The sequence below is a fragment of the Leuciscus leuciscus genome (assembly GCF_965113295.1).
Source record: "Leuciscus leuciscus genome assembly, chromosome: 2".
In the NCBI taxonomy this organism is placed as follows: Eukaryota; Metazoa; Chordata; class Actinopteri; order Cypriniformes; family Leuciscidae; genus Leuciscus; species Leuciscus leuciscus.
In genome coordinates, this window is record NC_138726.1 from 9,899,037 (window position 1) to 9,926,973 (window position 27,937).

General features: G+C 35.2%; 3 protein-coding genes across 5 annotated transcripts in view; 2 read left to right on the forward strand and 1 right to left on the reverse strand.

The window, feature by feature from the left end:
- Positions 1–33: 33 nt before the first annotated feature.
- Positions 34–3,072, reverse strand: ppp1r15a (protein phosphatase 1, regulatory subunit 15A). 2 transcript variants are annotated; one of them, XR_014203670.1, is made up of 4 exons: positions 2,858–3,072; positions 1,680–2,504; positions 660–838; positions 365–569 (listed from the first exon to the last, which is right to left on the reverse strand). XR_014203670.1 is itself a non-coding variant. In XM_082161730.1 (3 exons), exons 2-3 carry the CDS (start codon positions 2,484–2,486, stop codon positions 354–356), a joined length of 1,023 nt encoding a protein of 340 aa, XP_082017856.1. In that variant the 5' UTR covers positions 2,487–2,504; positions 2,858–3,072; the 3' UTR covers positions 34–353. The 2 variants fall into 2 exon arrangements, 1 of the variants encoding a protein (XP_082017856.1); XM_082161730.1 differs by lacking the exon at positions 660–838 and having other exon boundaries at positions 34–569.
- A 1,026-nt stretch (positions 3,073–4,098) lies between these two features.
- On the forward strand, positions 4,099–10,711 carry LOC309493442 (leucine-rich melanocyte differentiation-associated protein). The gene is made up of 5 exons (XM_082162563.1): positions 4,099–4,306; positions 6,626–6,877; positions 8,124–8,306; positions 8,414–8,491; positions 10,031–10,711. Exons 2-5 carry the CDS (start codon positions 6,660–6,662, stop codon positions 10,173–10,175), a joined length of 624 nt encoding a protein of 207 aa, XP_082018689.1. The 5' UTR covers positions 4,099–4,306; positions 6,626–6,659; the 3' UTR covers positions 10,176–10,711.
- A 1,750-nt stretch (positions 10,712–12,461) lies between these two features.
- aco1 (aconitase 1, soluble) overlaps positions 12,462–27,937 on the forward strand; it is a 28,955-nt gene continuing 13,479 nt past the window's right edge. Inside the window, exons 1-10 of one of the 2 annotated variants that reach the window (XM_082161717.1) lie at positions 12,462–12,561; positions 20,246–20,380; positions 20,708–20,876; positions 22,287–22,424; positions 23,649–23,718; positions 23,818–24,001; positions 25,525–25,664; positions 25,799–25,970; positions 27,452–27,552; positions 27,658–27,774. In XM_082161717.1, the coding sequence (XP_082017843.1) occupies positions 20,284–20,380; positions 20,708–20,876; positions 22,287–22,424; positions 23,649–23,718; positions 23,818–24,001; positions 25,525–25,664; positions 25,799–25,970; positions 27,452–27,552; positions 27,658–27,774 (1,188 nt within the window). In that variant the 5' untranslated portion in view covers positions 12,462–12,561; positions 20,246–20,283. Of the gene's footprint in view, positions 12,562–18,075; positions 19,284–20,245; positions 20,381–20,707; positions 20,877–22,286; positions 22,425–23,648; positions 23,719–23,817; positions 24,002–25,524; positions 25,665–25,798; positions 25,971–27,451; positions 27,553–27,657; positions 27,775–27,937 lie in introns of those variants that run through there. The other variant, XM_082161718.1, reaches the window with a different exon arrangement.

Below are 27,937 nucleotides of genomic sequence, written 5' to 3' on the forward strand. Positions count from 1 at the left end.
GGAGGGGAGGATCTAAACTCGCAAACAACAGGATAAATGTTGGAAAAGTTTAATATTTTTCAACTGCTACTCTATAAAATATTCAGTGTGTAAAGAATTACAGTGTTTTGTAGAACAATACAACATACATGTGCAAATATAATATGAATAGAAAATATTATATAAAATGAAACCCCAATAAGACAAAGATCCATACAAAAAAATTCACCACAATATTGAAAAAATATATATAACACAGTAAAAAAACAACAACAACATTCAGTGTTCGGAGATAAAGCACCAAAAATCACAGCATATTTCAAACATCTAGTTCGACAGCTACATTATGTTCAAAAATACATCAAGCTGGAGTATTATGACAATGTTTTTCTCTGAAGTCTCTCCCACACGCTGGCTCTGTGTTCAGGTGTCAGGCAGGGTTTAATGACATTCTCAATGTTCTCCACTCTTCTTCTGAAACGCTCTCGGTCTCTGGCCATCTGCAGCCAACAAGAGCCGTCCCGTGCCTCCCTGCTAGCAAAACTCCAAGCCACCAGGGGGTGTACAGTCACCTTATCACTGAAACACACCTGAAATAAAACAAAAGACAAAAGCATGTTAACCTTAAGCCTAGTTAGTCATGCAGCACGAGTCACATGTCACATGACATCCTGACTTACAGGAACTGGTTTGACTACTAGCTGCCGTCAGCTGTTGTCATGGAAGAGGGATGATTTAGTGTTTTCAGCCTTCTTATAGCAACCACAATATGAATCCCTGTTTGTTGACTTTTTCTTATGGGCATTTTATTTCTGGCATCTTCTTATCTTGCATAACTTCTGCTTTCTCTTAAAATGATCTATAATACCATAAAAACAGGTTAATTATCATCTTATTACTGCTCATATATTTGTTACCATATTTATATTATTTTAATTACTTATTTAAATGAACACTGTTGTATATAACAATATTACTATATCCGCTTCCAAGTTGTGGAACCAACCGTCAAAATTCGGCACAGCCTCTTGGGATTTTTAAAACACATTTTAGTTGGCTTATTGTTAATTGTGGTAATCATCACTGATTTCTTGTTTTGTTTGTTTTTAATCCACCTATGGATATGATTTATTCACATATGTTCTTTTGTTGATTAAAGGTATAGCGGAGGATGTTTTACTTCCTGGTGGGTAGTCTAAACTATTGGTCCTCCTAATTGTCAATCATTCTGGTGAATCAATCAAACTTTTCAAAAAGTGGAGAGGGCGGGTCTTATCTAAAATTTGGAAAGATCCTCCGCTATACCTTTAATTATGTATTTTTTTTTTGTTTACTTTACTTGCATCTTTTTTTACACTGTAAAGCACTTTAAGAAGCTCCTTTAAAGGCGCTACAGAAAATAAAGAAAAAAAGTTATTATTTTATTCATTTAAAAGTTTGTTTCCATTGGTGTTATGGTTAATAAAACTTAAAAACTGCTTTTGTTAGCTGAAATAAAATAAAATATTCAATGAAAATTTTTTTTAGCTTGGCAACTAACTGAAATAAAATAAGTCTAAAGTTTAACTATTAAACTAAAACTGAATTAAAAATAAATAAAAGCTAAATATAAAATAAAATAAAAGCACATACAATTACAAAAAATAATTCAACATATGAATAAATACTATAAATAACACCAGTTTCCATGAAATGTTTACCTTCTTCCCTCCCTCATTTGAGTTTGGTTTTGGATGACACTCTTCTGGCCTTGTAGCTGGTGTAGGTTGAGCTTTATTCTGTGAGCTCAGAGTTAGTTGGTTCTGCTTAGTGTTTGTTCTGGAGCCGGTGGACGAGCAGAAGCTCAGAGGGTTGTAGGGGTCATTGCTGTTGAGGAAGGATTCCCAAAGCTCAAGGCTCTCAGCTGATGCCTCAGAGTCATCATCATCATCATCATCATCATCTGACCATTCAGAATCCACATCCTGTGGCTCACAGTCTTCCTCTTCATTGTCCTCATCATCTTCTTCCTCATCAGTTTCTTCATCAGACTCCCATTCTGAGAGCCTGGCTTCATCATCTTCCTCTTCATCCGAATCAATCATTGAGGATTCCCGCTCAACAGCAGGCTCGATCAACTCATCCTCATCATCTAACTTCATAATAACCTTCATCTCTGGATCCTGCCCATCCCAGATGTCCCTTTCCAGGGCCTCCACACCTCTCTTCTTCAACTCGCCGGTCATGGTCATGTTTTTTCCCACACAAACGAAGAAAAACATCTTGGAGCAGAAAAGCTTTGCTACACTCGTACAGCAGTTCACAACTCTTTGGATGACCTGCCACAGATGGAGTCTGATCTTCATGATGGACGTTTTGCGATTATAATTAAGATGTAGATCTTCATGCGTTCCAGGTTTACTGGACGAAAGCTCAGGACTCATCTTGGATTGCATGAATAGAGCTTCCTGAGGTAGACGGCACTGATATGGCAGTGGACGATGTGGGGAAATGGTGAATGGTGCCATAATCACACTCAACTCAATCTGTAAAAAACAACAACAAAAAAACACCATAAAACAATCAATATTTTTAATTATATAAATGTTAAAACCAGTAAAAGATTTCTAAGTCCTCAAAAGGGTGTTGTTTGCATTGTTGCTACAACATAAAGTACTATGACACACCAATGTGACACAGCCTGCCTTTCACTGCGTGCTGTCTAATACACAATAAACAATACCCATGATACCAAGGTAACGTTAATACCATGGACAAATGATAAACCATTGTAAATATGTTTAACTAAATTGCTTCATTTATTGGTAGGCTACATCTAATAATTTTTTTTTAATTTTCCAACATCACGAGCGTTAATAGACATCTACAAGATTCTTACCTTTGTGAGTTTGTCAGCCTGTCGCTTGGCAGTCGCTCCAGCGAAGATTTGGTTCTCCAATGTTCAATGTACTAACGTACCCTAAAACACTGTTTGAGCAATACGACGACTTCAATTTAAACATAAACTCCATGTTCGCTTTGTTCATCAACATCTCGCGCTTGGTTCGTGTTTCATGTATGTCATTATTCTTTGCCGTAAATAGAAATGCTGCTGTGAGTGACGGCGAGTGTTTATATAAACCGTGATGACGTTGTCATGCGGAGGCGGGACTTGCGACTGCTGGGAAATCACGTAGCCCACGTTTCGTTACGTTTCGAGAAAGTCCTGTGGTGGGCGGGGCTTGGCCAGCAGCGTCTGGTTGAGACTGGATTGCATCATACCCTAATAAGGAAAGTGAAGTCCAGAACAAAACAGTCTGGAGTGTGAAACTGTAAACAAAATCATCTATATCAAGGGGACTTTCTTTAGGGGATGACATTATGATTTTAAAGTAAAATAGAAATGAAAATGGAAAACACCAAAGAAGCCACAATGCATACAATGCATGGGTCCATAAACCAACCCTTGATTTTCTTTTATAGGCTATCATAAAATGTAATGATAAGAAAATAGAGGTATAGAACAGACTGCCACATGATGGGTCAAAGTAACTCAGTGGTCTGTGACTAATAATCTGATGCTATATTGACAGTACACAGTGCCATATACACACAGACACACACAATAGAATAAAAATGCAATAAACATTACCTCCGCAACATAAAATGTAAGCTAGCATAAAAGCACCATATAATATGGGATACACAACTCATGAAAAAAATAAGAAACATATAGGGTCTTTTGAAAACTGCTTTTTGCACTCTAAATTATAGCCTAATGTGACTTTTTACATGACTACATTTTTTTTGGCATAAGCATATTATCTTGTTGGACATAATATAGATTTCAAATGAAAATGATATAACAATTAATACTTTTTACATTAAAAAAACAATTTACAGTTTTTAACAGAACATTACCATATATTATTTCATAGACTAATATTATTCCGCAAACTTTCTCTCCTAAAACCTGGCACTATCAGATATTTATGATCTGTACTGTTTCAGATCCATCTAACTGTTTGTAAAAAAAAAAAAAAAAAAAAAAAAAAAATCCTTGCAGCTCAAACTGTTCAAGAATTAATTGTCAGGAGGCCATGCTACACAAATCATTCATTGTGAAAAGAGTCAGCTATGAGTTCAAAACTGGCAATCTTTTTAGCATCAGCTGCTTCATAAAAGCTGATGACCTATTTTAGACACTTTTGTGACGTTCATGTGAACCCCATAAGGAAAGGGTTAACAGGCAATGTGATTATCCCATCTTGTGATCCCATTTCCAGCCATGAAAGAAGGTATTTTACTTGTGCAGGACGTATCTCAGCACTCAGAGCTGCTTACCCCGGTAAGTGTTAAGATTCTGACTATAGGAATTCCAAATGCGGGATTCTTGTGACTGTATGAATTTTTTTTACTTACCACTCTTAAAGGTTTATTGGCATCTCTGGTTCCATGCAGAACCTTTAACATCCATGGAATCTTTCTGTTCCAAAAGGTTCTTTATGGAAAAAGGTTCTTTACATTTTTTAAATATTCTTTACAAAAAAAAAAATCTTTTAAAAACTGTTCACTAAATGGTTATTTGGGGAACCCAAAATTGTTATTTTATGGCATCACTAAAAATAATAATAATAATAAAAAAAATCCTTTTTGAAGTAAATATCACAGGGGTGATTGAAATGACTGCATTTTTTTCTGTAATCCTATATCTTCTTCACGATTGTGGTTGATTCTTTGTAACATAAGGACTTTTGCATCTGTGTTGTGGGGAAATTCTGATGAATTATGTTAGTTTCTGATAATAATTTAAAAAAAAACTGTAAAAGATTGCTCCAGATTTTAAAAGAGCAACTTCACATTCAAATATAAAATCCATTTAATGGCCTTGGTGTTTTCTATGGTTAATGAACTTTATTTGTCCATCATGTTGGCCGCTGAATCTTTCCATTTGATTCTATGCATCAAATCATGGATTTGATAGGATTTTTTTATATATATATATATTTGATGGTGACCTCACATTACATTGCTTTTAGTTTTCTGGATCATTTCTTTGTTAGAATGTGAATTCACATTTCATATACCCTTTTAATAGCTGAATCTTAGCTAATAATAGCCTATTTGATTTTTTAGACTGTCACATAGTTTAAGCAGAATAACTCAATTTGTATGTATAGACCTATTCATGCGTCTGGCAGTATTCAGAAAATATTTAGAAATTTTTGAGCAAATGAACAATGCAAAACATAACACTGAGAGATGTCATCCAGTCTCTAGTCTCATTCACTTTAAAACAATTGCCACTTTGAAGAAATTGCTAGTAACTTTCAGAAATAACAAATGAATGGCAAGTACACTCTTAAATAATTCCTAAAGGGGGTTTTCACAGTGATGCAATAGAAGAACCATTGGTTCCCAAAAGAGCTTTTTTTTGTTATCAGTTCTTAAAAAAGAAAAATTCTTTGTGTGAAGAACATTTTAATGCAAGTGTAATTTTAAGTTGGATGAAAGTTTTAGTGCAAGCTCAGGGGGGACCGTGCTTTTGCTGTCCGTTAGACGAGCCTTTTCACTGTCTGGTTTTAAAACCCACCTTTTCTCCTTGGCTTTGACACTGACATTGACATTTTGTTTATTTATTTTACTTATGTTTATTTTTCATATGTTTTATGTCTCTTGATTTGTTTTATCTGTAGTATATGCTTTACATAAAGTATGTATTTTATGGTTTTTTTGTTTGTTTATTTGTCCGTACAGCACTTTGGTCAACTTTTTGACCAAAACGGTTGTTTTAAAGTGCTTTATAAATAAAGTTTGATTTGATTTTAATGATCTATAGAACCTTTTTCCAGTAGAACCTTTCGTGGATTGGAAGTTTCCATAGATCTTAAAGTTCTTCAATTCCCAGAGATGCCAAAAAAGACCTTTATTTTCAAGAGTGTAAAACGTAAATTTTTCATTCTTTAACAGTATGTTCTTATAAAATGCAGAGTAACTACTCCAATAATCTTTATTTACATTTACAATCTTTTACAGCGTAGTTACAGCAAATGTGCTAAGACTTTTTGGCAAAAACGACCAAATATCGAACTAAAAATAACTGAAACCTTAACTCTTTCCCCGCCAAACACGGAATTTTCCGGGTTTCTGTGTTTTCACTGTTATACGGTAGGGGGCGCTATGACACATCTCCTGAAATTATGTAGTCATATGCATATGTAAAATAACGCGATCATCAACATTAAACAGCATATAAATCAAATTTGAGTGAAATGTTGACCCAGGACGAGCTATAGGACTGTGAAGCATTAGGGATGTTGATGTATAGGCCTACTCGTTTTACTCCATTTTAGATCATCTTTCTGTGTCTGCTCCATTCTTTGAATTTTTTTTTTTTTTTGATTTTCTCAGGTTTTTTTTATATATTTTTCTTTTTTTTTGAAAGGTTTTTAAAAAATTTTTTTTTTGCTTTTTTTAATGAAACATAGATATTCAAGTGTTGATTAAAAAAATGCATGAAGCTAGAAGCTATCTTTTATATATATATATATATATATATATATATATTGAATGTTCAGATATTCATACAACAAAATATTCTGGGGGCCATGGAATTTTTTGTGAAAATGTTCTGGCGGCGAAAGAGTTAACATTCACATTTTTACAGAGTTAAGAGGTTGATCAGCTCATTATGTGTCCTGATGCCGTGGTGGTGGGATGCCGACCGTATTGAAGAGTGTGAGAGCAGTGACATGGAGACCGGGCCCCGGCCCCCGAGCCCTGCTGGCCCTGCTGTGGTGTTGGGTCCCCAGAGGCTCTCTTTTGCCTACCAGGACCTCTTGGAGATTCCCTATGACTCCATTCTTCAGCATCAGGACACTCTGGAGGTTCTGGACCTCAGTTACAACTTGCTGGATGAGTATCCTTTTGGGAATCAGATATCTTGGTCATATGTTCAAAATGTTACTAACATTATAAGGTTTTCTTATGTAACTATACAGGTTATGCAGGTTTTTTTTTGTTTTTTTTTACACAGATTGCAAAAATTGGAATATTAACTCTGTAAAGCTTGACATGAAATGGCATTTTTTTAAATGGAACATTTTGTTGCATTTAAAAAAAAAGAAAAGAAAAAAAGTTCGCATTTTTGTTGAGTATCATATTTTACGGCTTGTCTGGTATAGTGAGAATATGAAGCTCATACTCGAGGATGAAACAAACAGCTTAATTTTATTTAGAGGCCTAAATTGTAAACATTTATAATTTAGTGCAGTTGTCTATATTTATATGGCCAAAAAGATCAAATTCTGATTTATGTAAAAAAAAGTTGCTGCCTTAAATTTTTAAGTACATTCAACTTATATTTATGTCATTTCAACTTAAAATACTTTTTTAGTTTAATCTAATATAACATAAAAAAGTTACAAATTGCTTAATTTATTTAGATGAGTTAAGCAATGTAAAAACATAGGTTGTCATAACTTATTGATCATATAATTTGTTTTACAGTGTGATGTAAATAAATGAGATCATTATAACAGTGTAGACTAATCTGCATATAAATATCAGTTGTCACTCTATATCACCCAATAATAGGCCTATGTTTTAGGAAGATGCTATTTAAATGCTTAGTTTTATGATTAAGCTCTGTAGTTTTTCTATAGGCTTCTTCACAGCCTGAAATCACGACCTGAAGGGGGATGTTTTTTTAACGATTAGGCCAAAAGGCATTTTATTTGCTTAAAAAAGTATAAACTATCAATCAAACGACAGAAGGCATGTAAGATTGTGAACAACAGGTGTTTCAGCAAAGTTTTGATCACATTGATCACAATTAGAGGCCTTAGAAGTTTGTGTTTCAAATATGATACAGTAGACTTTACAGGGTTAAAAACAGAAGTATTGGCATCTCCATAGAACCTCTTCATTGCACAGAAGGTTCTAATAGCATTTTTTTTTTTTTTTTTACTTCAGATGATTAAAACAGATGATTAAAATGTTCACTGGAAGGTTCTTTGAGGAACCAAAAATGGTTCTTCTATCTATGGCATTGCTGCAAAAAAAAAAAAAAAACATTTTGGAACCTTTCTTTTTTAGAAGAAAGGCTTTTAAACGAGAACACACGCAAGCTTATCATGTGATTGCCCTTAACCGAGCTGCTGACGGAACCCTGCTCTTTTGGGGGGTTTGGAGAAGCTCAGCACACTCATCCTGGACTGCAACAACTACAACGCACATGTCAAATTCCCCTACATGCCCAGCCTCACCACCTTGTGGATCAACAAGAACAAAATCAGCAACCTGCCCATTATTGTGGAAGAGATCTCCTGCAAGTTCCCAAATATCAAGTGAGTTCACCCATTCACCCAAGAACATCCATTTATGCATTAGCTCAGTAGACATGATCATGTTTTCTTTGCACGTGACTTCCAGTAATTGACCTGTTTCATTGTAGAATTCTTAGTATGATGAACAATGAAGCAGCACCCAGTTACTTTAATGGAGGCAGTCGGACGCAGTATATCGATTACAGGTAAGCGTGAGAAGAACCCATGTATGAAATCTGATAGTACAGTAAACATTCAGCCTGTACTTTTTGGTCTGTTTTTAGAACTTCAAAAGAAGCGCACCTTAGCATACTTTTAAAAAGAATAGTTATTACAGAAATAATAAAAAACATATTTAAGTGTGAATGTTTTCAGACAATTAATTGCAATTAAACTAAAATATTCTTGTTTAAATTTATATTAAATGCAATTTGTAGAACTTTAGAGTGCTTTCCTAAGTAGGATTTAATTAAATCTTTATATGTAATTTCATAATTCTAGCACCTCACTGCAGTACACGAGATCCAGGGGGAGGAGTTGGATCCAGATCCAACTCCTCCCACCTTACATATACCTAAACCTACCCATCTCCACCCCCTGATCCCTAAACCCACTCTAAACCTATCCATCTCCACCCCCTGATCCCTAAACCCACCCTAACCCTACCCATCTCCACCCCCTGATCCCTAAACCCACCCCTAAACCTACCCATCTCCACCCCCTGATCCCTAAACCCACCCCTAAACCTATCCATCTCCACCCCCTGATCCCTAAACCCACCCCTAAACCTACCCATCTCCACCCCCTGATCCCTAAACCCACCCCTAAACCTACCCATCTCCACCCCCTGATCCCTAAACCCACCCCTAAACCTACCCATCTCCACCCCCTGATCCCTAAACCCACCCCTAAACCTACCCATCTCCACCCCCTGATCCCTAAACCCACCCCTAAACCTACCAATCTCCACCCCCTGATCCCTAAACCCACCCCTAAACCTACCCATCTCCACCCCCTGATCCCTAAACCCACCCCTAAACCTACCAATCTCCACCCCTTAGATCTGGATCCAACTCCGCCCCCTGGATCTCATGTACTGCAGTGAGGTGCTACTGGAATATACTGACAAGCATCTATGGTCAACTAAAATATACTTTAATGTCATTTTATTAAAACTTGTATGCCATGTATTTTAGTATATAATTACACATTTGTAATAATGAAGTTTCAATTAGTAGATTTAAAATATTAAAACTTTAAATTTAATATTAAATAACACACTACAATTAAAATGATAATCAAGTCATTTACATGTGTTTTAGTACTTTAGTCAGTACGTCAAAATAAGTGTACTTCTTTACAGCATGACAAAAGATTATTATTAACATATTTAATGTAGGGGAAACTTTTAATTTGACAGTATGAAGTGCTCTTTTTAAGAAACAGTCATGAAAGTGTACTATCTTTAAGCATACTTAAAGTTTTTGATCATATACTTTTAATATTTGAAGTATACTACAAGTGAACATTCTATCTAGACAATTAAGCAGACTTATTTTTCACAAGGGTGTACTACCATCTAGTGGTCATGTTTTGCTAAAGCAGATTCCAGTGCAATAACAAACCAAGCTGTGCTGTAGTATTTGTGCCAGCAAGTTCAGCATTCATTTACAATCTGATTCTGATACAATCTAACACATAGAGTCCATACTAACTACTAATACGTATATCTCTCTCTATGACAGGCAGTATGTGATCAGTCAGATATCCAGTCTGGAGGTGCTGGATGACACAGAGGTACAGGTAAAAGAGCGGGAACTGGCCCGAAAGACCTACAGGATGCAGAGAATCAAAGAAGGCCGCAGCAGGAGGAAGGAGCTTCATCGCTAACAGAGAATTGTTCATCATTTCACACGCTTTTCCCGAGATGTATGCCAAGACATTTAGTATACTATCCCACAACAATCCAAGCGTTCATTCCAGACTTCATGAGCTTCAAAGCTTGTTAACAGGAAGTGAATTTACTCATGCACCAGATCATATTTCAACCTGGATTTGAAGCTGCAACAAATAAATATGAAATGGCATTGGAAATATTTTTACTGCTTTTTTTTCTTTTTAAAACAATGATTTGAACAACAATAATGATCTGCATAACAATGAGGAGTTTTTAAATGAATACTGCATATAAAACAATTAAAAATCAAACTTACTTAAATATTTAAAGTGCCACACACTTGTTATCTAGAGAAATCTTTTAATAGTATAGACTACTAAAACACAAATTTGATTGAATGAGACACATTCAAAGCCACTGTAAATACGGCACACAATTTGAATTCTGTATTGTTGTTACAAGCTTACGGTTATATTACATGGAAGAATAGAATCTAACTATTAAACTATTAAAGTCCACACAAATTCAAAATTGCCATTTCTTGGGAAGAATATTCCGTTTCATGCTGACTTTAATGTGACATGTTTTAAAGCAACCGCAAACAGCTTATGTTTAGGATTAATGAACTATGCATGGAGGAATAGAATGTAACAGGCCTAAATTATCAATTGTATCTTCATTTGCTGTTGACACTATTTTATAACAGCAATTGGCCCTAATCCAATTATATAGGTGCAATCTATCTTATTGCTTTGATATCACTGCTGCTAAAGCAGATTATTGATAGCAAATAAAAATTACACGAAGGCTCTTGTGAAAAAACAAGTCAGGTTGGCAAAATAATTGCAGCCACCAATTTCGCCAACAGCCATTCTGATAACCGCTTCGTAGAAACATGTGCTATTTATCTCTGTTGTGATGTTTTAGCATCTTCATGTACAGTATGTTCTTAAAAACAATCAGATTACAGTTCCCTCCCCTCATAGGCCTAATGCACTGCAGGAAGATTTGTTACTGATCATGTTAACAGACCTCAAATTATTTTTGTAGCTAACGAATTCATGCACATCTCCCAGAACACTAAATTATTTAAGTGTGAAAAACTAATTTTAAACACGTGCTTTGTGGTGGTTATTACAGTAGCAATGAACTAAATATGACCTTTAGCACACATTCATAACAGAGCTAAGAAACAGGGCAGAACCGCTGAATCATTACCGTAATACACAGAATAATTATACACAATTGTTGAATGCCTTTAATGACAACAATTATAGTGTAGAAATGTAAACGTATTTTATGGCCAACCGTTTAAACATTTCTGTTTAGAGCTAAATGCTATCTTTTTTATTTTTAATTATTAGTAGGAAGTCAGTTTTCCATTTCACTTGTACAACGACGTAAAAAATCAAGAATTTCGAGAATAAAGTAGCCTAATACAATTTTAAAATTAAGTAAAAATTATGAGAATAAAGAAACACGAGAATAAAATCTTAGCAACACGAGAATAAAGTTGTAATATTTTGAGAATAAAATAGCATTGTGAGATTAAAATCTTAAAATTTCGAAAATAATGTCAAAATTACAATAACAAAGTCATAATGAGAGAATAAAGTCGAGAATAATAAAGTCATAGTATTTTAAGAATGAAGTAAAAATTATGAGAAAGTCGTAGCATTGTGAGAATAAAGTCAAAATTACAAGAATAAAGTCGCACTACAAGATTAAAGTCATATTAATAAAGTTGCATCATAGTGAGATTAAGTCAAATTTTTGTGAAAAGTCGTTGCAATAAGAAAAGTATTTTATTTATTATATAGACTTTTTCTCATAATTTAGATTTTTTTCACAAAATATAATTTTATTCTCATAAACTTTTTTTTTTTTTTTTACATAGCACTGAAAATGCAATTGGATATTGATATCCAAGTGGTAATATCCATTGGTAGGCTATTAACAAATTGAAAAAATAAACTTTACTGATTGTTTTTTATTTATTACTGTACTATTATTTAGTGATTATTTAATCCATATGACAAGTTTAAAAAAAGGTAGCCAAGTATAGTGAGATATGAAATATTTAGGAATAACTATTAAGTCACTTGCTACTTACTAATAATTAATATAAATAGGCTAGTATCGTAGAAAAAGCTAGTAAAATAGATTCTAGCTAGTTTTAGGAATAAATGTTAAAACAGCTCGTCACAGATATTAATATTATATAAATCAACAGGTCTTTAATTGTGTAGATGCAGTATGTGTAGTTAAGCGATGCAGCTCATTTAGAGTAATTACGGTAAAAGCATCAACGCGGCTCTAGAGTTAAAGAGGCCGAACATCCATTGACAGCAAGACTCAAATCTACTGTAACTCTACGAGGTAAGCTGATTGATCAAGCTGTTATTATCCAGAGAAATCGTGCTCTATGAGCATAACTGCATGCAACATCTACTTCTCGTCTGCATGTCTCATGTCATTGCTTTCGGAGTTTGAGTTCATAGTGTTTGTTCTGTTGTCTGTCGTAATAACAGTGCTGTTGCATATTAAAATGATGCCATTGGAGTTATTAGCACGAGGATAATGGCAGCTTCAATGTGTGAATATTAGACCGAGATCGAGTGGGGAATATTTCCTGTTTTGGCTCTTACTTGGATGAGTTAACATTAGCTAACCGGCTATCTTCACGTTGACAATGAAATAATTGGTATTGCACATGCTAATAGAGTAGTTGTAAAATTGGTGCAAATGTACATTAATTTTCTTTTCTTTTACGTGTTATGTCAGTCAGAGGCAGAAAACGTGGACTAGCTTCAGTAAATCATTCTCTAAACAAGTTCCTGGAAGACAGGGAAACACATGAGCCTCCTTTCACAGTCCAGAGTCTAATACACATAACCATAGAAAATGGCATTTGGTCACAAGACTGGGTGGGAATGTACAGCTATTACCTCAGATTAGGTTTCCTTGAGCCTGTTATGCTTGGCACCAAGTCTCACACTTTGAGATGTCAGATAGTGATTCATTGATTGAAGTACCTAAATAAAAGCGGGTTTTCAGTGATTTTGCGTTCAGATAGCCTATGTTTTATTCTTGTTATCCCACCTTTATAAATCACAGAAACATAATAAAATACTACAGAGGAATTACGCTACATTTCTTATGACGTGAACTTGGCCAAGTCTAACTGTTTCAATCAGGCATTTCCAAAACAGGGGCCACAAGCAATATGGGCCTGTGGATAAAATAATGAAAAATAAATAAATAAATCTTATATATATTAGACCTATTTATAATATAAATATTTCACTGTATAAATTGGGTCTTTAAACAAGCAGCTATATAGGTGCCTTTTAATTTTAGGATGGGTGTTCCTCACATGAGGTGTGTGCCATCTAAAAGATTGAAAACCCTCGGTTTTAATCATGATAATCGCTTAGCCTATATCATTTGGTGTTAATCTACCTTCCCCCTCGGGTTGGATGAAGAGTTTAGTGGCTCATCCTGTTTGGTCAGTTGTGTCTTTTTGTCTTCTGTTTGATATGTTGCACAATTCTGCTGCCATTATAGTAGGAAAAACCCACTTTGCTTGCTGCACCGCTTGTCCTCATTGCTCGCTCATATCCCTGGAGGACTGAGTTAAACTTGTTAACATGATGATGTGAAGCAGCATTCTAGGATAAAGCATGTTGGCTCCCTAGGGGCTCTTTTGCCCTCATTTTTCCTCTAAGGTTTAAATGTCTTTGAAATCTTTGGATTTTGAACTGCTGCTTTCTGCTATAGTATGAATTACTGTAAAATCATAAATAGTTAAGTAAGGGATAATGTACATCCAGCCGGTTATCTCAGAATAAACCCTTACAGGATGATTAGGTCTTGCATCACCCTGAAGGGGTTTATTCTGCGATAACAACCAGTGTACATTATCCATCTTACTACACGGCTACTTGCCACATAAGTAAATAATTAGACATGAAATAGGCTATTGATTAGGGCTGGGCAAAAAAATCGATTTTTCGATTAATCGTTTTTTAAAATGTGGTCGATTCAAAATCGATTCTCAAACGCCAAGAATCGATTTTTTTCCATCTTTATGTATTAGTTTTCCTCCACTGTTCATAGGCTTGCAAACTCAATTTTATAGCTAATGCTGTGAGATTTTATGGTAGTTTTATCTAAATCATAAAATAACCTCAATTAGTGCTGCACGTTTAATCATATCGCAATCGCTATGACAAGCCTATACGCAATTAGGCTATATGACCAAAATTCTGCCAAAATGCTGTCGTGACTGTGACAGAAAAACTTGCGATGATATCGTGCGTGCGCACAAGACAGCACAGAATAGAATTATCTTTCGTGCTTGAACGAAGAACACACACAATTATGCCAAAATGTATTTTTGTCGAGTATCTTTATAACATAAGAGCAGTCTTATGACGAACGTGAAGAGTTGTGCCTCGTGAGAGAATGAGTCCGCGTGTGAGTTCCGCGTCTCTGTCAACAGCGGCTGGTCTTAAAGGGACAGTACACCCTAGCCACTAATTATCTCTGTCATTTAAGTTAATCAAAGAACAAAGAGAACAGAGAAAAACACTCACTGCTCTTGAATAAAGAACTTTTGTAACTTTGATTAGTCAATATATAATTTATAATTAATGCAACACAGACTGTTTGATAATTTTATTCAATTTCTGTATGGCCTAGCTGTTAGACAGGAAGGGCACATATTATATTATATGCAACGTTTTTATATGTGGGTTTATGTGAGGATTGGTAACCTGATTGATCAAGACATGCGACTGTTCTGACTTGTCCAATTTTCAGCATCAATTTTTCATCTTGCATCAAAATCCTGTCTATTCATTGTATGCATTTGAAATATAGAGTTGGGTTCTGTTTTAATGTACCCAAGTGTACCTAAAATAAAAAGAGTTTAATATACAGGTTTGTAGCTCTTAATTTCTTTTTATTAATTAAACACTTGAAAACTTGTTCACTTTTTTTTCTTTTCTTTTTCTTTTTTTAATAAATATAGGATTTGTATTTAATATTCATTGAGTGAGTCGAATCGAAATTAATTTAGAATCGAAATTGGAAAAATCGAATCGAGAATCGAAATCGAAAATCGAATCGAGAATCGAAATCGAATCGAATTAGAGCTTGCGAATCGAAATCGAATCGAATTGTAACATCTGAATCGATACCCAGCCCTACTATTGATCTGATTCTAAAAATTTTATTAGCTCTTTAAATGCAAAGCTTCCAAGCTGAAAGTTCAAACTAGACAGACATTTAGGCCTAAGGGATACGGTTCAATCATACCACTTATTACACGGTATTTCACCACATAAATAATTATAGGGATAAAAGATATTGGTTTGAGATGAAACTGTTTTAAATTGTACCTGTTTGTTATCTTATTACAGTGAAAACAATCTTCGCAAAATGGCAGCAGCTGCATTTGAACGAAACAAGAGAGAGCGAATCCGCGAAACCGGATGACATAATTAAATAACTGTACACAAAATATTGATTTGAGTTTTAATATTTTATTAGCTCACCAAACGCAAAGCTTCTGTTCCTAGCAAGCGTAAAGCGCCGACTTCTGTAACCCGGATAAGCCTGTGCTGTCTTTTTTTACCGGTTGTTATCGGGAATAACATACCGCTGGATGGCTTGATTGACCAATCAGAATCAAGTATTCCACAGAGCTTAGTAATAAAGGTGAATATTCAATGGTTGTCTTATTTTCATTGAATTCAAATGATATTGCCTCATACATTTCTTTACATCTAGAGTATTTTTTTTATTAAACATGGACCGATATACACTGATTAGCCAAAACATTATGACCAGTCACAGCCACAGGTGAAGCGAATATTGTTTATCATCTCTTAAAAATGCCACATATTCTGGTCTGGGTAGATTAGATGGTAAGCAAGCAATCGACTTTGACAAGTGCCAAATTGTTGACAAGGCAACTGGGTCAGAATATCTCTTAAACGGCAGGGCTTTTCAGTGGTGAAAATTTACCATCAGTGGTCCGAGGAGGGACAAACCACAAACCGGCGACTGGGTGTTGGGCGCCAAGGGCTCATTGATGCACGAGGGCAACGAAGACTACCCCGTCTGGTCCGAGCAAAAAGAAGGTCTAATTTGGCACAAATCACTTAAAAAGAAAGATGGTTATGGGAGGAATGTGTCCCAACACACTGTACATCAAACTCTGCTGCATGTGGGGCTGCATAGAGGAGACCAATCAGAGTGTCTGATGACTCCAGTCCACCGTTGAAAGCACGTGAGCGTCGTAACTGGATCTTGGAGCAGTGGAAGAAGGTCGCCTGGTCAGATGGTCCCATTTTCTTTTACATCACTATTCACGTGGACGACCGTGTATGTGTAAGCCGTTTACCTGGGGAAGTGATGGCACCAGGATGCACTGTGGGACGACAACAAACCGGTTCAAGGGAGTGTGATGCTCTTGAATATGGGAAACCCTGGGTCCGGCCATTCACATGGATGTAAATTTGACACATGCCGCCAACCTAAAAATTGTTGCAGACCAGGTATACCCCTAAATGACAATGGTGTTCCCTGGTGGAAGTGGTCTCTTTCAGTGGAATAATGCACCCTGCCAAACTGCAGTCATTGTTCGGGAATGGTTTGAGGAACATGATGAGGAGTACAAGGTGTTGCCCTGGCCTCCAAATTCCCCAGATCTCAGTCCAAAGGAGCATCTGTGGGATGTGCTGGACAAACAAGCTCGATCCACGGCGGCTCTACAAGGATCTGCTGCTAACATCTTGGTGCCAGATACCACAGGACACCTACAGGGGTCTAATAGAGTCCATACCTCGGCGGGACAGTGCTGTTTTGGCAGCACATGGAGGACCTACACCATATTAGGCAAGTGGTCATAATGTTTTGGCACATCGGTGTATCAGCTGATATTTGGCTATAGTGGGATCGCTGGATTTTATATAAAGCCATTTACATTGCATTCAAGGTAACTTAGGATGTTAAATTATTGTTTAAATATAATAAAATGTTATTTTATACTATGGTCTGTCTGAATACTTGATTTTGATTGGCTGGAAGGTGTGCATTAAATCCTGCACGGATGCAGGTAATTTACACACGCATCTCTCTCTCTCAATAATTAATTCAAATATAGGTCTAATTCATTCATTCATTCATTCATTCATTCATATAAATGTGATCTTCCACATTACTTTATCTCTGTGTCTTATTTAAAGTGGTTAGAATGCCTATACCTTCTGGTCAGTTATTGCGCTGCAAAAATCAATGACCGCTTTGACTTGTGAATGTTGGCAAAGGATATGACCATGTTATAAGCAGGATAATCCATGGCTAGCGGTGCATTAAATGATTTGAATGCACTCTGCTTCACATCGGGAGGTTCTTTGCTTCCACATCATGCATTCAAATCGTTTAATACACTGCTGGCCGTGGATTATCCCTTACATTTTTTGGTTTGCCTCGTTTTCTATTAATTTGTATTTTAATCAGCATAGCATCAGCCACTAATATGATTGAACAAGTGCTGTTCACTGAAGAGTGCTCATAATCAATGTTATTTTAGTATTATTTAGGTACTAAAATAACATTAAATACCTTTATATTATTTATTAAGATTTTGAATTACCTTTTATCCATATAGATACAGTTATTATTTTAATATTTAATTTACGTTTTAGTAATGTCCTTTTTTTTTTTTTTTTTTTTTTTTTCATTTAATATACTGTATATATATATATATATATATATATATATATATATATATATATATATATATATATTTCAGCTTAATTTCAATTCATGAAAAATATTTGTATCAGTTTTAGTTGAAGAATGAATAGGCTACTGCTCATAATTTGTATAACACTGGTGCGTTTTATTGTTCGTATCAGTCCGCTCATCTCTAATATGAGTCTGAGGACAGTAGAATCTCAGAGTTGTTATCTTAGAATTTAAGTAATTCCAAGACTTATCTCCATATTCTGTCTGAAATATCAGCTATGCAATATCAAATTTTTTTATCACATTTTTTGTGACATAACAAAGTTCTCCCAGTAATGAAAATTCATGTCATCAAATACTCTGCCTCTTGCTGTTCTAAACCCATAAGAGTTTTGTTCATCTTCGAAAAAAACATGAAGATCATTTTAATAAAACTTGATAGATTTCGCCTTTGGAAGTTCACACAACCAAAACTTTGATGCTTCAAAATGTTCATAAAGGCATTGTAAACGAATTCCTCATGATTCAAGTGGTTTAATCCCAGTCTTCTGAAGGGACATGATCACATTTCTGAACAACTCATTTAAATTAGACTTTTATTCACATATAAACATTATAGAGCTCATCAAATAATTGAACTATCCCGTTTAGAGGTTAAATAAAGTAATTTTATGCAGAAACACAGTTAGGTTAGACTGCCAGTAATCGTGATTCATGACCTTTGAGCTGACATGATGACTTGGAAAAAAATGGATGGATTGAAACATTAGGAAATTTCAATGAGGAAAGAGAGTTGGCTTTTCTTTGGACTATTGTGAAGGCTGGTTTAACATCATGGCCTGATCACTCACCTGATGCATCACTCCACAACCAGCCAAAACATTTCCAAATCTCTAGACTCATGTATGAGTTTCTTTTGACTGTTGTGTGGAATCCAACACAAATACCATACAGTTCATTATCTGTGACAGTTTTGGAGAGGGCCATGTTTATCTCATTGCATAAAACTGATCTCACTTATCTCTGTAAGATCAAGCAGATATCAAGGCTGTGATGTAAACCGTAGATTTGTCAACACACAGCTTCTTTATAAACTAGTTTGTGTGAAGGCAGTGATAAAGTTTTGCCTCCTTGATCTCTTATGCTGTGTGCCGGCAGCTGGTGTCGTCCCGGCTGTCACGTACCAACCTTCTGGGAAGCTCTCGAGTCTTTGGTGTTGAAAAGAGGCGGATAATGTGCCAGATCTTCCATTTGCACTTGAACTGAACTGGAGATTTGACTGGATTTTCTGTTTTGGAGATTTTACTGGAATTATATTGCCTTTCAGAACAGGACTAAAGGTCTATTTAAAATTGTTTTTCATTTAATAGTGAACTGCAAGTGCTGGTCAGCCTTCTTAAACTCTCTTAAACCCTTGTGACAAAGAAGTACACTTTAGCATACTTTTAAAAAGATTACTTATAACTTAAGAAAATACTTAAAAATAATGTATGCCAGTGTGAGCTGAATGTACTTTTCAAACGCTTAATCGCATATTAATTGCAATTAAATGATAATGTGTTATATTAGGCTATATTGAAATGTATATTTAATGCAATTAACTGATCCTTAGAGTGCTTTTTTTGACACACTTAAGTTGGGTTTAAGTACATCTTTATATGTAATTTCATAATTACTTCTATCGTCTTTGAAAAACACTTAAAGTGACTGCCGATTGTAGTGACACACATTTGTGGTAAACTAAAATATACTTAAATGTCATATCTATTTAACTTTTGTCATATATTTGTATAAGTACACATGGTAATGATGTTAGAATTTAATACATTCGAAATATATTGACTTGAAATATTGAAAAACGCTACAATTAAATGTATAATCAAGTATGTTACATGTGCTTTAGTATGTTAGTCAACACATCAATATAAGTGTACTTCTTTAAAACACAACAAAAGATTATTAAAGCAGAATTATTTTAAATGTCCTGTAAAACTTTTCACATGATGACAGTGCACTTTAAGTGTGTTAAGAAACCGTAATGAAAGTGTGCTCCCTTTAAGTACACTTAAGTGGCCTTTTATTTAATCAATCTATTATATGGGTGTACATTTGAAAACAAATACTTTTAATATTTAAAGTTCTCTACAAATTTACATACAGTTTAGTGCACTTCTTTTTCAAAAGGAAATGTATGCAACTATGCATAATACCATACTTTGATGTTATTACCATTGTATCATGTCTAAAAATGTTTTAATTAGTAAATGAGTTACTTACATTGTTTTCTTCCTCTCAATGTCAGGGTTCAAGAGTGTGCAGTAAGGAAGCGTGTTTTTAGTTATGACGAACCCTTATGCACACACTATTGAGCCTCTGGACCCCCAGAAGCCTGACCACAAGTTTTTCAACCTTAAAAAACTTAAAGACCCCAGATATGGTAAGACATTTTACACATTTTATGTTCGCCTTGTTGAATTGTCTAACCCAGAGTTGTCCAATCCTGCTTGGTCCAGCTTCCTGCAGACCAACCAGCTCTAACACACTTGCCTGGAAGTATCTAGTGAGTCTGAAGACATAATAAGTGCTTAATAAGAGTTGGAGCTAAACTCTGCAGGACAGTGGCCCTCCAGGATCTGGGTTGGACACCCCTGGTCTAACCATTCAAGCAATGAAATTGACATCAGCTGTCCTGCATTCAGGGTTATTATGAATTTTGTGATGACTGCAGACATGACTGTGTCCTTCTCTGTACCTTTCTTTGAAGACCAACTTCCCTTCTCCATCCGTGTGCTGTTGGAGTCAGCAGTGAGGAACTGTGATGGGTTCCTGGTGAAGGAGGAGGATGTGGAGAAAATCCTCAACTGGAAGGTGACGCAGTGTCAGACTGTGGAGGTGCCTTTCAGACCGGCCCGCGTCATCTTGCAAGACTTCACGTAGGTTTTAACCCTATGTAGTCTACTGTGTCATATTTGATACGTACATTTTTAAGACATTTGCGGGACACTCTTAGCATGTTATGGCGATTTTCCACTGCATGGTACGGTTCGACTCGGCACGGAACGGTTCGGCTCGCTTCGCTTTTCCACTGCGTAGTACGACTCGGCTCGGTACGGCACGGTTCGGTTCGCTTTAGCTCGGTTGCTTTTCCACTGCAGTTAGTACCGCTTCAAAGTGGGTGTGACTGATCGTTATAGTTGCCGTCTCTAACTGCCATGACATCATCATATTAAATGCGAATTTTTCATTCCGGGTTTCCCCATCCGCTCCTCGGCAACCAACGAGAGGAACGTCTGCACCTCGTCCACTGACCACGATTCAGCCATTTCTTTTTTTAAGTTTATACTCTTTTTTTTTTTGAAGCAAATACTTTTAAAACAGGCGCTACAGCGTTGGCTGTTGTCTACTGGCTATTTAAATCTAGCGGGTTTAGTGTCTCGTGTTGTAAATACAATGACGCTGGTAGTGATGATTCTGTCTGACCTATCAGTGATCTGCAGTGTTTTCACGTCACATTTTAGTATCGGTACGGTACGCTTGGAACCTCAACAGAGGTGGTACCATTTAAAGCGAGCCGTACCATACCGTACCATGCAGTGGAAATGCGTCATAAGTGAGCCGTACTGAACCGAGCCGTACCATACCATGTAGTGGAAAAGCGCCAAAGCGTGCCGTACCGAACCGAACCGTACCGTACCATCCAGTGGAAAAGCGCCATTAGCCAGGGTTCAAAGCGTCAAATGCGAGTAAAACTTGAAAACGGTGTTAATGTGATATGGCTTTGTGCGATCATCATATCGCAACGGTTGTGATGTATTAAATAAATATATTGTCTGACGCATGTTTCAGAGTAAAGCACTGTGTTCATTTTCAGTTTTGATTCACAGTAAAAATGTGTTCGAGTCGCTTATAATTTGAATTTGGGATTGCAATGTGTGCCAAATTCGAAATGAGAATTGTTTATAAATTTGTTGTCAACAAAGAGAAGTGTTAAGGTCTCCCTGTGGTTTCCCACCAAAATAAAAGCTCGATGTTTTATTGTGTAAAAATAGGTTTTCCTTGTTTTTTGTCTTTAGCTGATCACATGCATGCCTGGAATTTCTTCGTAATATTTGGCCATGTAAAAATCAGCAATAGCACCAAATGCATATTATGCAATCATACACAGTAAAGTGAGCTTCATATTCTCACTATATCAGTAATAAACACCCGTTGTAACAAAAATGCTCAACAAAAAACACAAATGCAAATTAATAAATACATTTTTGTCATAAACTGTTTCATATATTCGCTGCTTTCTATCTGTCTGTTGCATATTTGTCTCATTGTTTATTCACTGTGCACAGGGGGGTTCCTGCAGTGGTTGACTTTGCAGCCATGCGTGACGCAGTGAAAAAATTACATGGCGACCCTGAGAAGATTAATCCAGTTTGTCCGGCAGACCTTGTCATAGATCATTCCATTCAGGTTGACTTCAACAGGAAGTAGGTTCATTTGACAGAAATGTAAAATAGTTTTTTATGTCTCTATCTGATGATATTTCAGAACAGCCTCTGTTTAATGTACGGAGTTCTCAAGAGGAAATGTTTTTTTAAATAGGTTCATGTTGTATTACAGGGTTTATTTTAAAGTATTTACCTTCGCCAACTGAGTATTTATTTAATCTAGACTCTAGAGCACAGAGAGTGTGTATGCTTTGTGTTTAAGTGCTTAATTATAGACAGTGAGCATGAGAAAATGCCACTGTAAACCTTTGTGCAAAAAACGTTTTGGCATACTTTTAAAAAAGGTACTATTCATGGGTACTTTTAAAATAAGTTTTTTTTGTGTTTTCGGACACTTAATTGCATGTTAAAGTATATTAAATTATAGGTTATATTTATATTTAATGGACTTAGCTGAGCTTATTTTAACCCACTTAAGTAGTACTTAAATACATCTTAATATGTAATTTCATAATTACTTCTATTGTCTTTGAAAAATGGTTAAAGTGTGCTGCTGAATGTACTGGCAAGCATTTATGGTAAGCTAAAATATACTTTGTTATTTTGTTTATTTATTATTATTTTACTGTAATTAATTTAAATATATTTGTAAGTACACATGTGTAATGATAAAGTTGCAATTTAGTACATTTTAAATATATTAACTTAAATGTAAAATTGAATTTTGCCCTACAGTTAAATTATAATCAAGTATGTTACTGTAGATGTGCTTTAGTATGTTAGTCAACACAACAAAATAAGTTAAAACATGACAGAAGACTATTAAAAAAAAAATCTGTCTGTCTTTTATTTTTTTATTAATTTTTGGGCTCCTTCCATGTGAGCTCCTAAATGTCTCTGTCACAACTAAAAATGAAAATTTAAACCTAATTGTCATTTGGAGCTCTTGTCTTGGGATTTGCAGTCTGTGATAAGTGAATGATAATTTAAAAGGATAATTCACCCTAAAATGCTGTCATCGTTTAATCACCCCTCGTGTTATTCTCAAAAAGAAGATGTTTTTGAGAAATGTCTGTCTGGTTACCAGCATTCTTCAAAATATCTTCTTTTTGTGTTCTGCAGACAAAAAGATAGTCATACAGGTTTGGAACGACACGTGGGTGAGTAAATGATGACAGAATTTTCATTTTTGGGTGAACTATCACCATAACTACTCAGTTCAACAGTTCATTACGTTTAAGTATACATTTTCCATATTTTAAGGTCTGACAGCGTTCAGAAAAACCAAGACCTTGAATTTGAAAGAAACAAGGAACGATTCGAGTTTTTAAAGGTAATTTTCCCCCTCTGTATTTGACATGTTTTGATATTGTTTGTCTCTTCAAGATATGAAGATGATGATTGCTTGTGAACTCATTGTATTGGTTCACAGTGGGGTTCTAAAGCATTCCGGAACATGCGGATCATTCCTCCGGGGTCAGGAATAGTCCATCAGGTCAATCTGGAGTACCTGGCCAGGGTTGTGTTTGACCAGGATGGTTTCTTCTACCCGGACAGTCTGGTGGGAACGGACTCGCACACAACCATGATCGACGGGTTGGGAGTGCTGGGCTGGGGTGAGTGAAACTCACCAGTAGTTTCATTATTTTAAGTCATTTACAGTTATCGTTCTTGGTATGAACGGGCCTTAATTTATAATTATGAGATTAAAAGTCATAATTATTAGATAAAAAGTTGAAATGGTCATAATTATGACTCATGCATAAAATGCCAAAATTATTTCATAATTATGACTTATGCATAAAATGTCAAAATTGTCATACTTATGACTTGTGTATTATTAATTTTTAGTTTAGTTTTACCTTTATTGTCATTGCATGGTATACAACGAAATTTGATATCTCTTATAGAAAACAAACTGTATTCATCCATATTACCCACATATACCAACACACATAAAAACAATAAGTTAAAACAATAAAAACAATAAAAATAGCTTAAAGTGTCTTGTGCATGTTATTGCAACAATATGGCATACACGTCCATTCAAAATTATTAAAGCAGCTGTCGGGGGATAGAGGGGGGATACAAAATGTATTATGTATATGACTTACATTTAACATTTATTCTATTATGTATGACTTGCACAAAATGTTGAAATGATCTGAAACAAAGTCGCAATTGTCATAATTTCAGCTTTTTATCTCATAATTATGGCTTAGTACCTCAACATTTTGACATTTTATTTATGTCATAAAAAATAATTATGACAATTTCAACTTTTGTCTCATAATAATTATGACAATTTCAACTTTTGTCTCATAATAATTATGCCTTAGTGTCATAATTGTGACTTGTATATTTGTGACAAAATGATGAGATACGAAGGCATAATAATGAGACAAGAAGTTGAAATTGTCATATTTATTACTTCTGTATTATTATGACATACACAAAATGTCAAAATTATGAGATACAAAGGTATAATTATGATACAAAAAGTTGAAATTGTGTCATAATTATGACTTGTATTTTATGACACATAAAATGTCAAAATTATGAGATACTATTTCACCTTTTTATCGTATAATTATGACTTATATATAACATGAAAATTATACATCATGATCATAATATACAAGTCATAATTGTCACAATTTTGACCTCTTATATCATAATTATGACTTAGTATCATATTTTGACATTTTACGTGTCAGTACAGAAGTAATAATTATGACAATTTCAAATTTCATGTAATTTGACTTAGTATATCATAATTTTGACATTTGATGTATGTCAATACACAAGTCAGAATTTTGACACAATTTCTACCTATTATCTCATAATTCCATTTTATATAAAAGTGAATGTATATTTAATTCAAAAATAATAATTATGACATAATTTTTACTTTCATGTCATAATTATCACTTATGGCATCATTTTGATTAATGTCTTAATTACGACTTTGTATAGATCTCATAATCCTGACTTTTGTTATATTTTTGTTATTTAAGGCAAAAAGAAAAGTTAAATTTGTGTATTAGTGTTGGGCTGGTTAATTAAAGAGAAATAAATGATAAATTCAGTAATAAACACAATGTTCTGCTGAGATGTAACCTCAGATCTTTCGGAGCAGGTGTGGGAGGAATTGAAGCAGAGGCGGTCATGTTGGGTCAACCCATCAGCATGGTGCTACCAGAGGTCATTGGCTACAAACTACAGGGGACACCCAACAAATTAATCACTTCCACTGACATAGTGCTGACTGTCACCAAGGTATGGAAGTCTTACCATATCTGATTTTATGGTGGCTTTGGTTTGAAAATATTGGAAACGTTAAAAAAATTCTCCCTACTAGAAGAACTCAATGGATAAGTTGCTTTGTTTTATTATATTCTTTATCTTCCCAGCATTTGCGGCAAGTTGGTGTGGTTGGAAAGTTTGTGGAGTTCTTTGGCCCTGGTGTTGCCCAGCTGTCTATCGCTGACCGTGCCACCATCGCCAACATGTGCCCTGAGTATGGAGCCACCGCTGCATTCTTCCCTGTAGACCCCATCAGCATTCAATATCTGACGCAGACCGGTACGCTAACCTGTCCCTGATCAGTTTTCAAGTACACTTAAGCATACTTTAAAAAAACAAAAGCAAAACTGGTAACACTTTAATTTAGGGTCCAATTCTCACTATTAACTAGTTGCTTATTAGCATGCATATTACTAGGATATTGGCTTTTTATTAGTACTTATAAAGCACATATTAATGCCTTATTCTGCATGACCATATTCTACATCTATTAATCCTACCCAATTCCTAAATTTAACAACTACCTAACTAACTATTAATAAGCAGTGATCAGGAGTTAATTGAGGCAAAAGTCGTAGGTAATAGTTAGTTAATAGTGAGAATTGGAACCTTAACTAAAATGTTTCCAAATAACTGCTTTCGGACACTTAAATGCATGTTAACTTCAAATAAATGAAAATATATTATAGTTTACATTTATATTAAATGCAATTGGCTGAACATTAGAGGTTTTTTTTGACCCACTTAAAGGGATAGTTCACTTTGAAATTAATTTTTGGTATGTTTTAGCTTACCTCAAGGGCATCCAAGATGTAGGTGTCTTTTTTTTCAATTTGATATTTTTAGGTCAAACCGTTCTTGTCTGTCAGTCATATAATGCAGGTCTATGGTCATTATCTCAAAGAGCATGCACAGAGTCCAAATTAAAACAATTCCCCGTCGTCCAAATTAAACAATTCCCCATCGTAAGTACACATTGATGGCCTAAGACACGAAACGAGCGGTTTGTGTGAGAAAACGAACAGTATTTATATCGTTTTTACCACTTATACACAGCCATGTCCGAGTGATCTGATCTGACGTGTGCGCAGACTGGTGCATAGATATATACACACTAGATGTCGCCTTGTCTACGGCAGTTCATTGGAACGAATGTCTTTAAGGCGACATCTAGTGTATATATCTATGCTACACTGATGAGCATATATGGTATACTCAAATATATTTTAATGTAATTTCTATTGAAACTTGTATCTCGTGTTTAAATATATTTGCAATTATACATTTGTGGTGATGAAATTGCAATTTAATACATTTAAAATATATGCTTAAATGTACTATCGAATAACACTGCCATTATTTTACATGTGCTTTATTATGTTAGTCAAAACAGCAAAATAAGTGTACTTTAAAGCATGACTAGATTATTAAAATATAATTTAAAATGTACTTAACAGTAAAACTTTTTGACATTTGACATTATTATAAAGTGCACTTTCTTAACACAGTGTGTAGATACATAGTTATGAAAGTGTACTCTCTTTAAGTACACTTAAGTGGCCTTTTTTAATTTTTATTAATATTATAAACAGTAGTATAGTTTATTTTTTAGAAATACTTTTAAGATTTGACGTGCATATTCAGTACAATTAAGCACATTCTCCTGTGGTCAGTAAGGTGGAATTACTTTACTGGATATCAGAAGGTTGGAAACTGGACTCTCATTGTTTATGTGTGTTTTATACATATTTGTTTTTAAGGGAGGGACATGGAGAATCTAAGTTACATAGAAAAGTATCTGAGAGCGGTGGGCATGTTCAGAGACTACAGCAACACTTCTCAAGATCCACAGTTCACTCAGGTATCTAAACCCAACACAAATGTGCGGTTCACTGATATGTTTGCACTAGTCACTGTTGTCTGCACCACTTTCTGCTAAATGTATGTGTCATTTTTTCACATCCAGGTATTTGAGTTGGACCTCAGTACGGTTGTCCCCTGCTGCAGTGGTCCTAAACGGCCACATGACAAAGTGGCTGTATCAGACATGAAGCAGGACTTTGAAACGTGTTTAGCGGCCAAGGTACATGTCACAGTAATACCTGGAAAACACACAGGACACACATTCCCTTTGATTCTTGAGATAATACAGTATTCTGTTTCTTCATGGATCTCCCAAAAGTAATCTCTCTACACACTTTTTGAGGTCTTTCCCAGTTTTGTGCTTTTGAAAAAGAAACAGATAG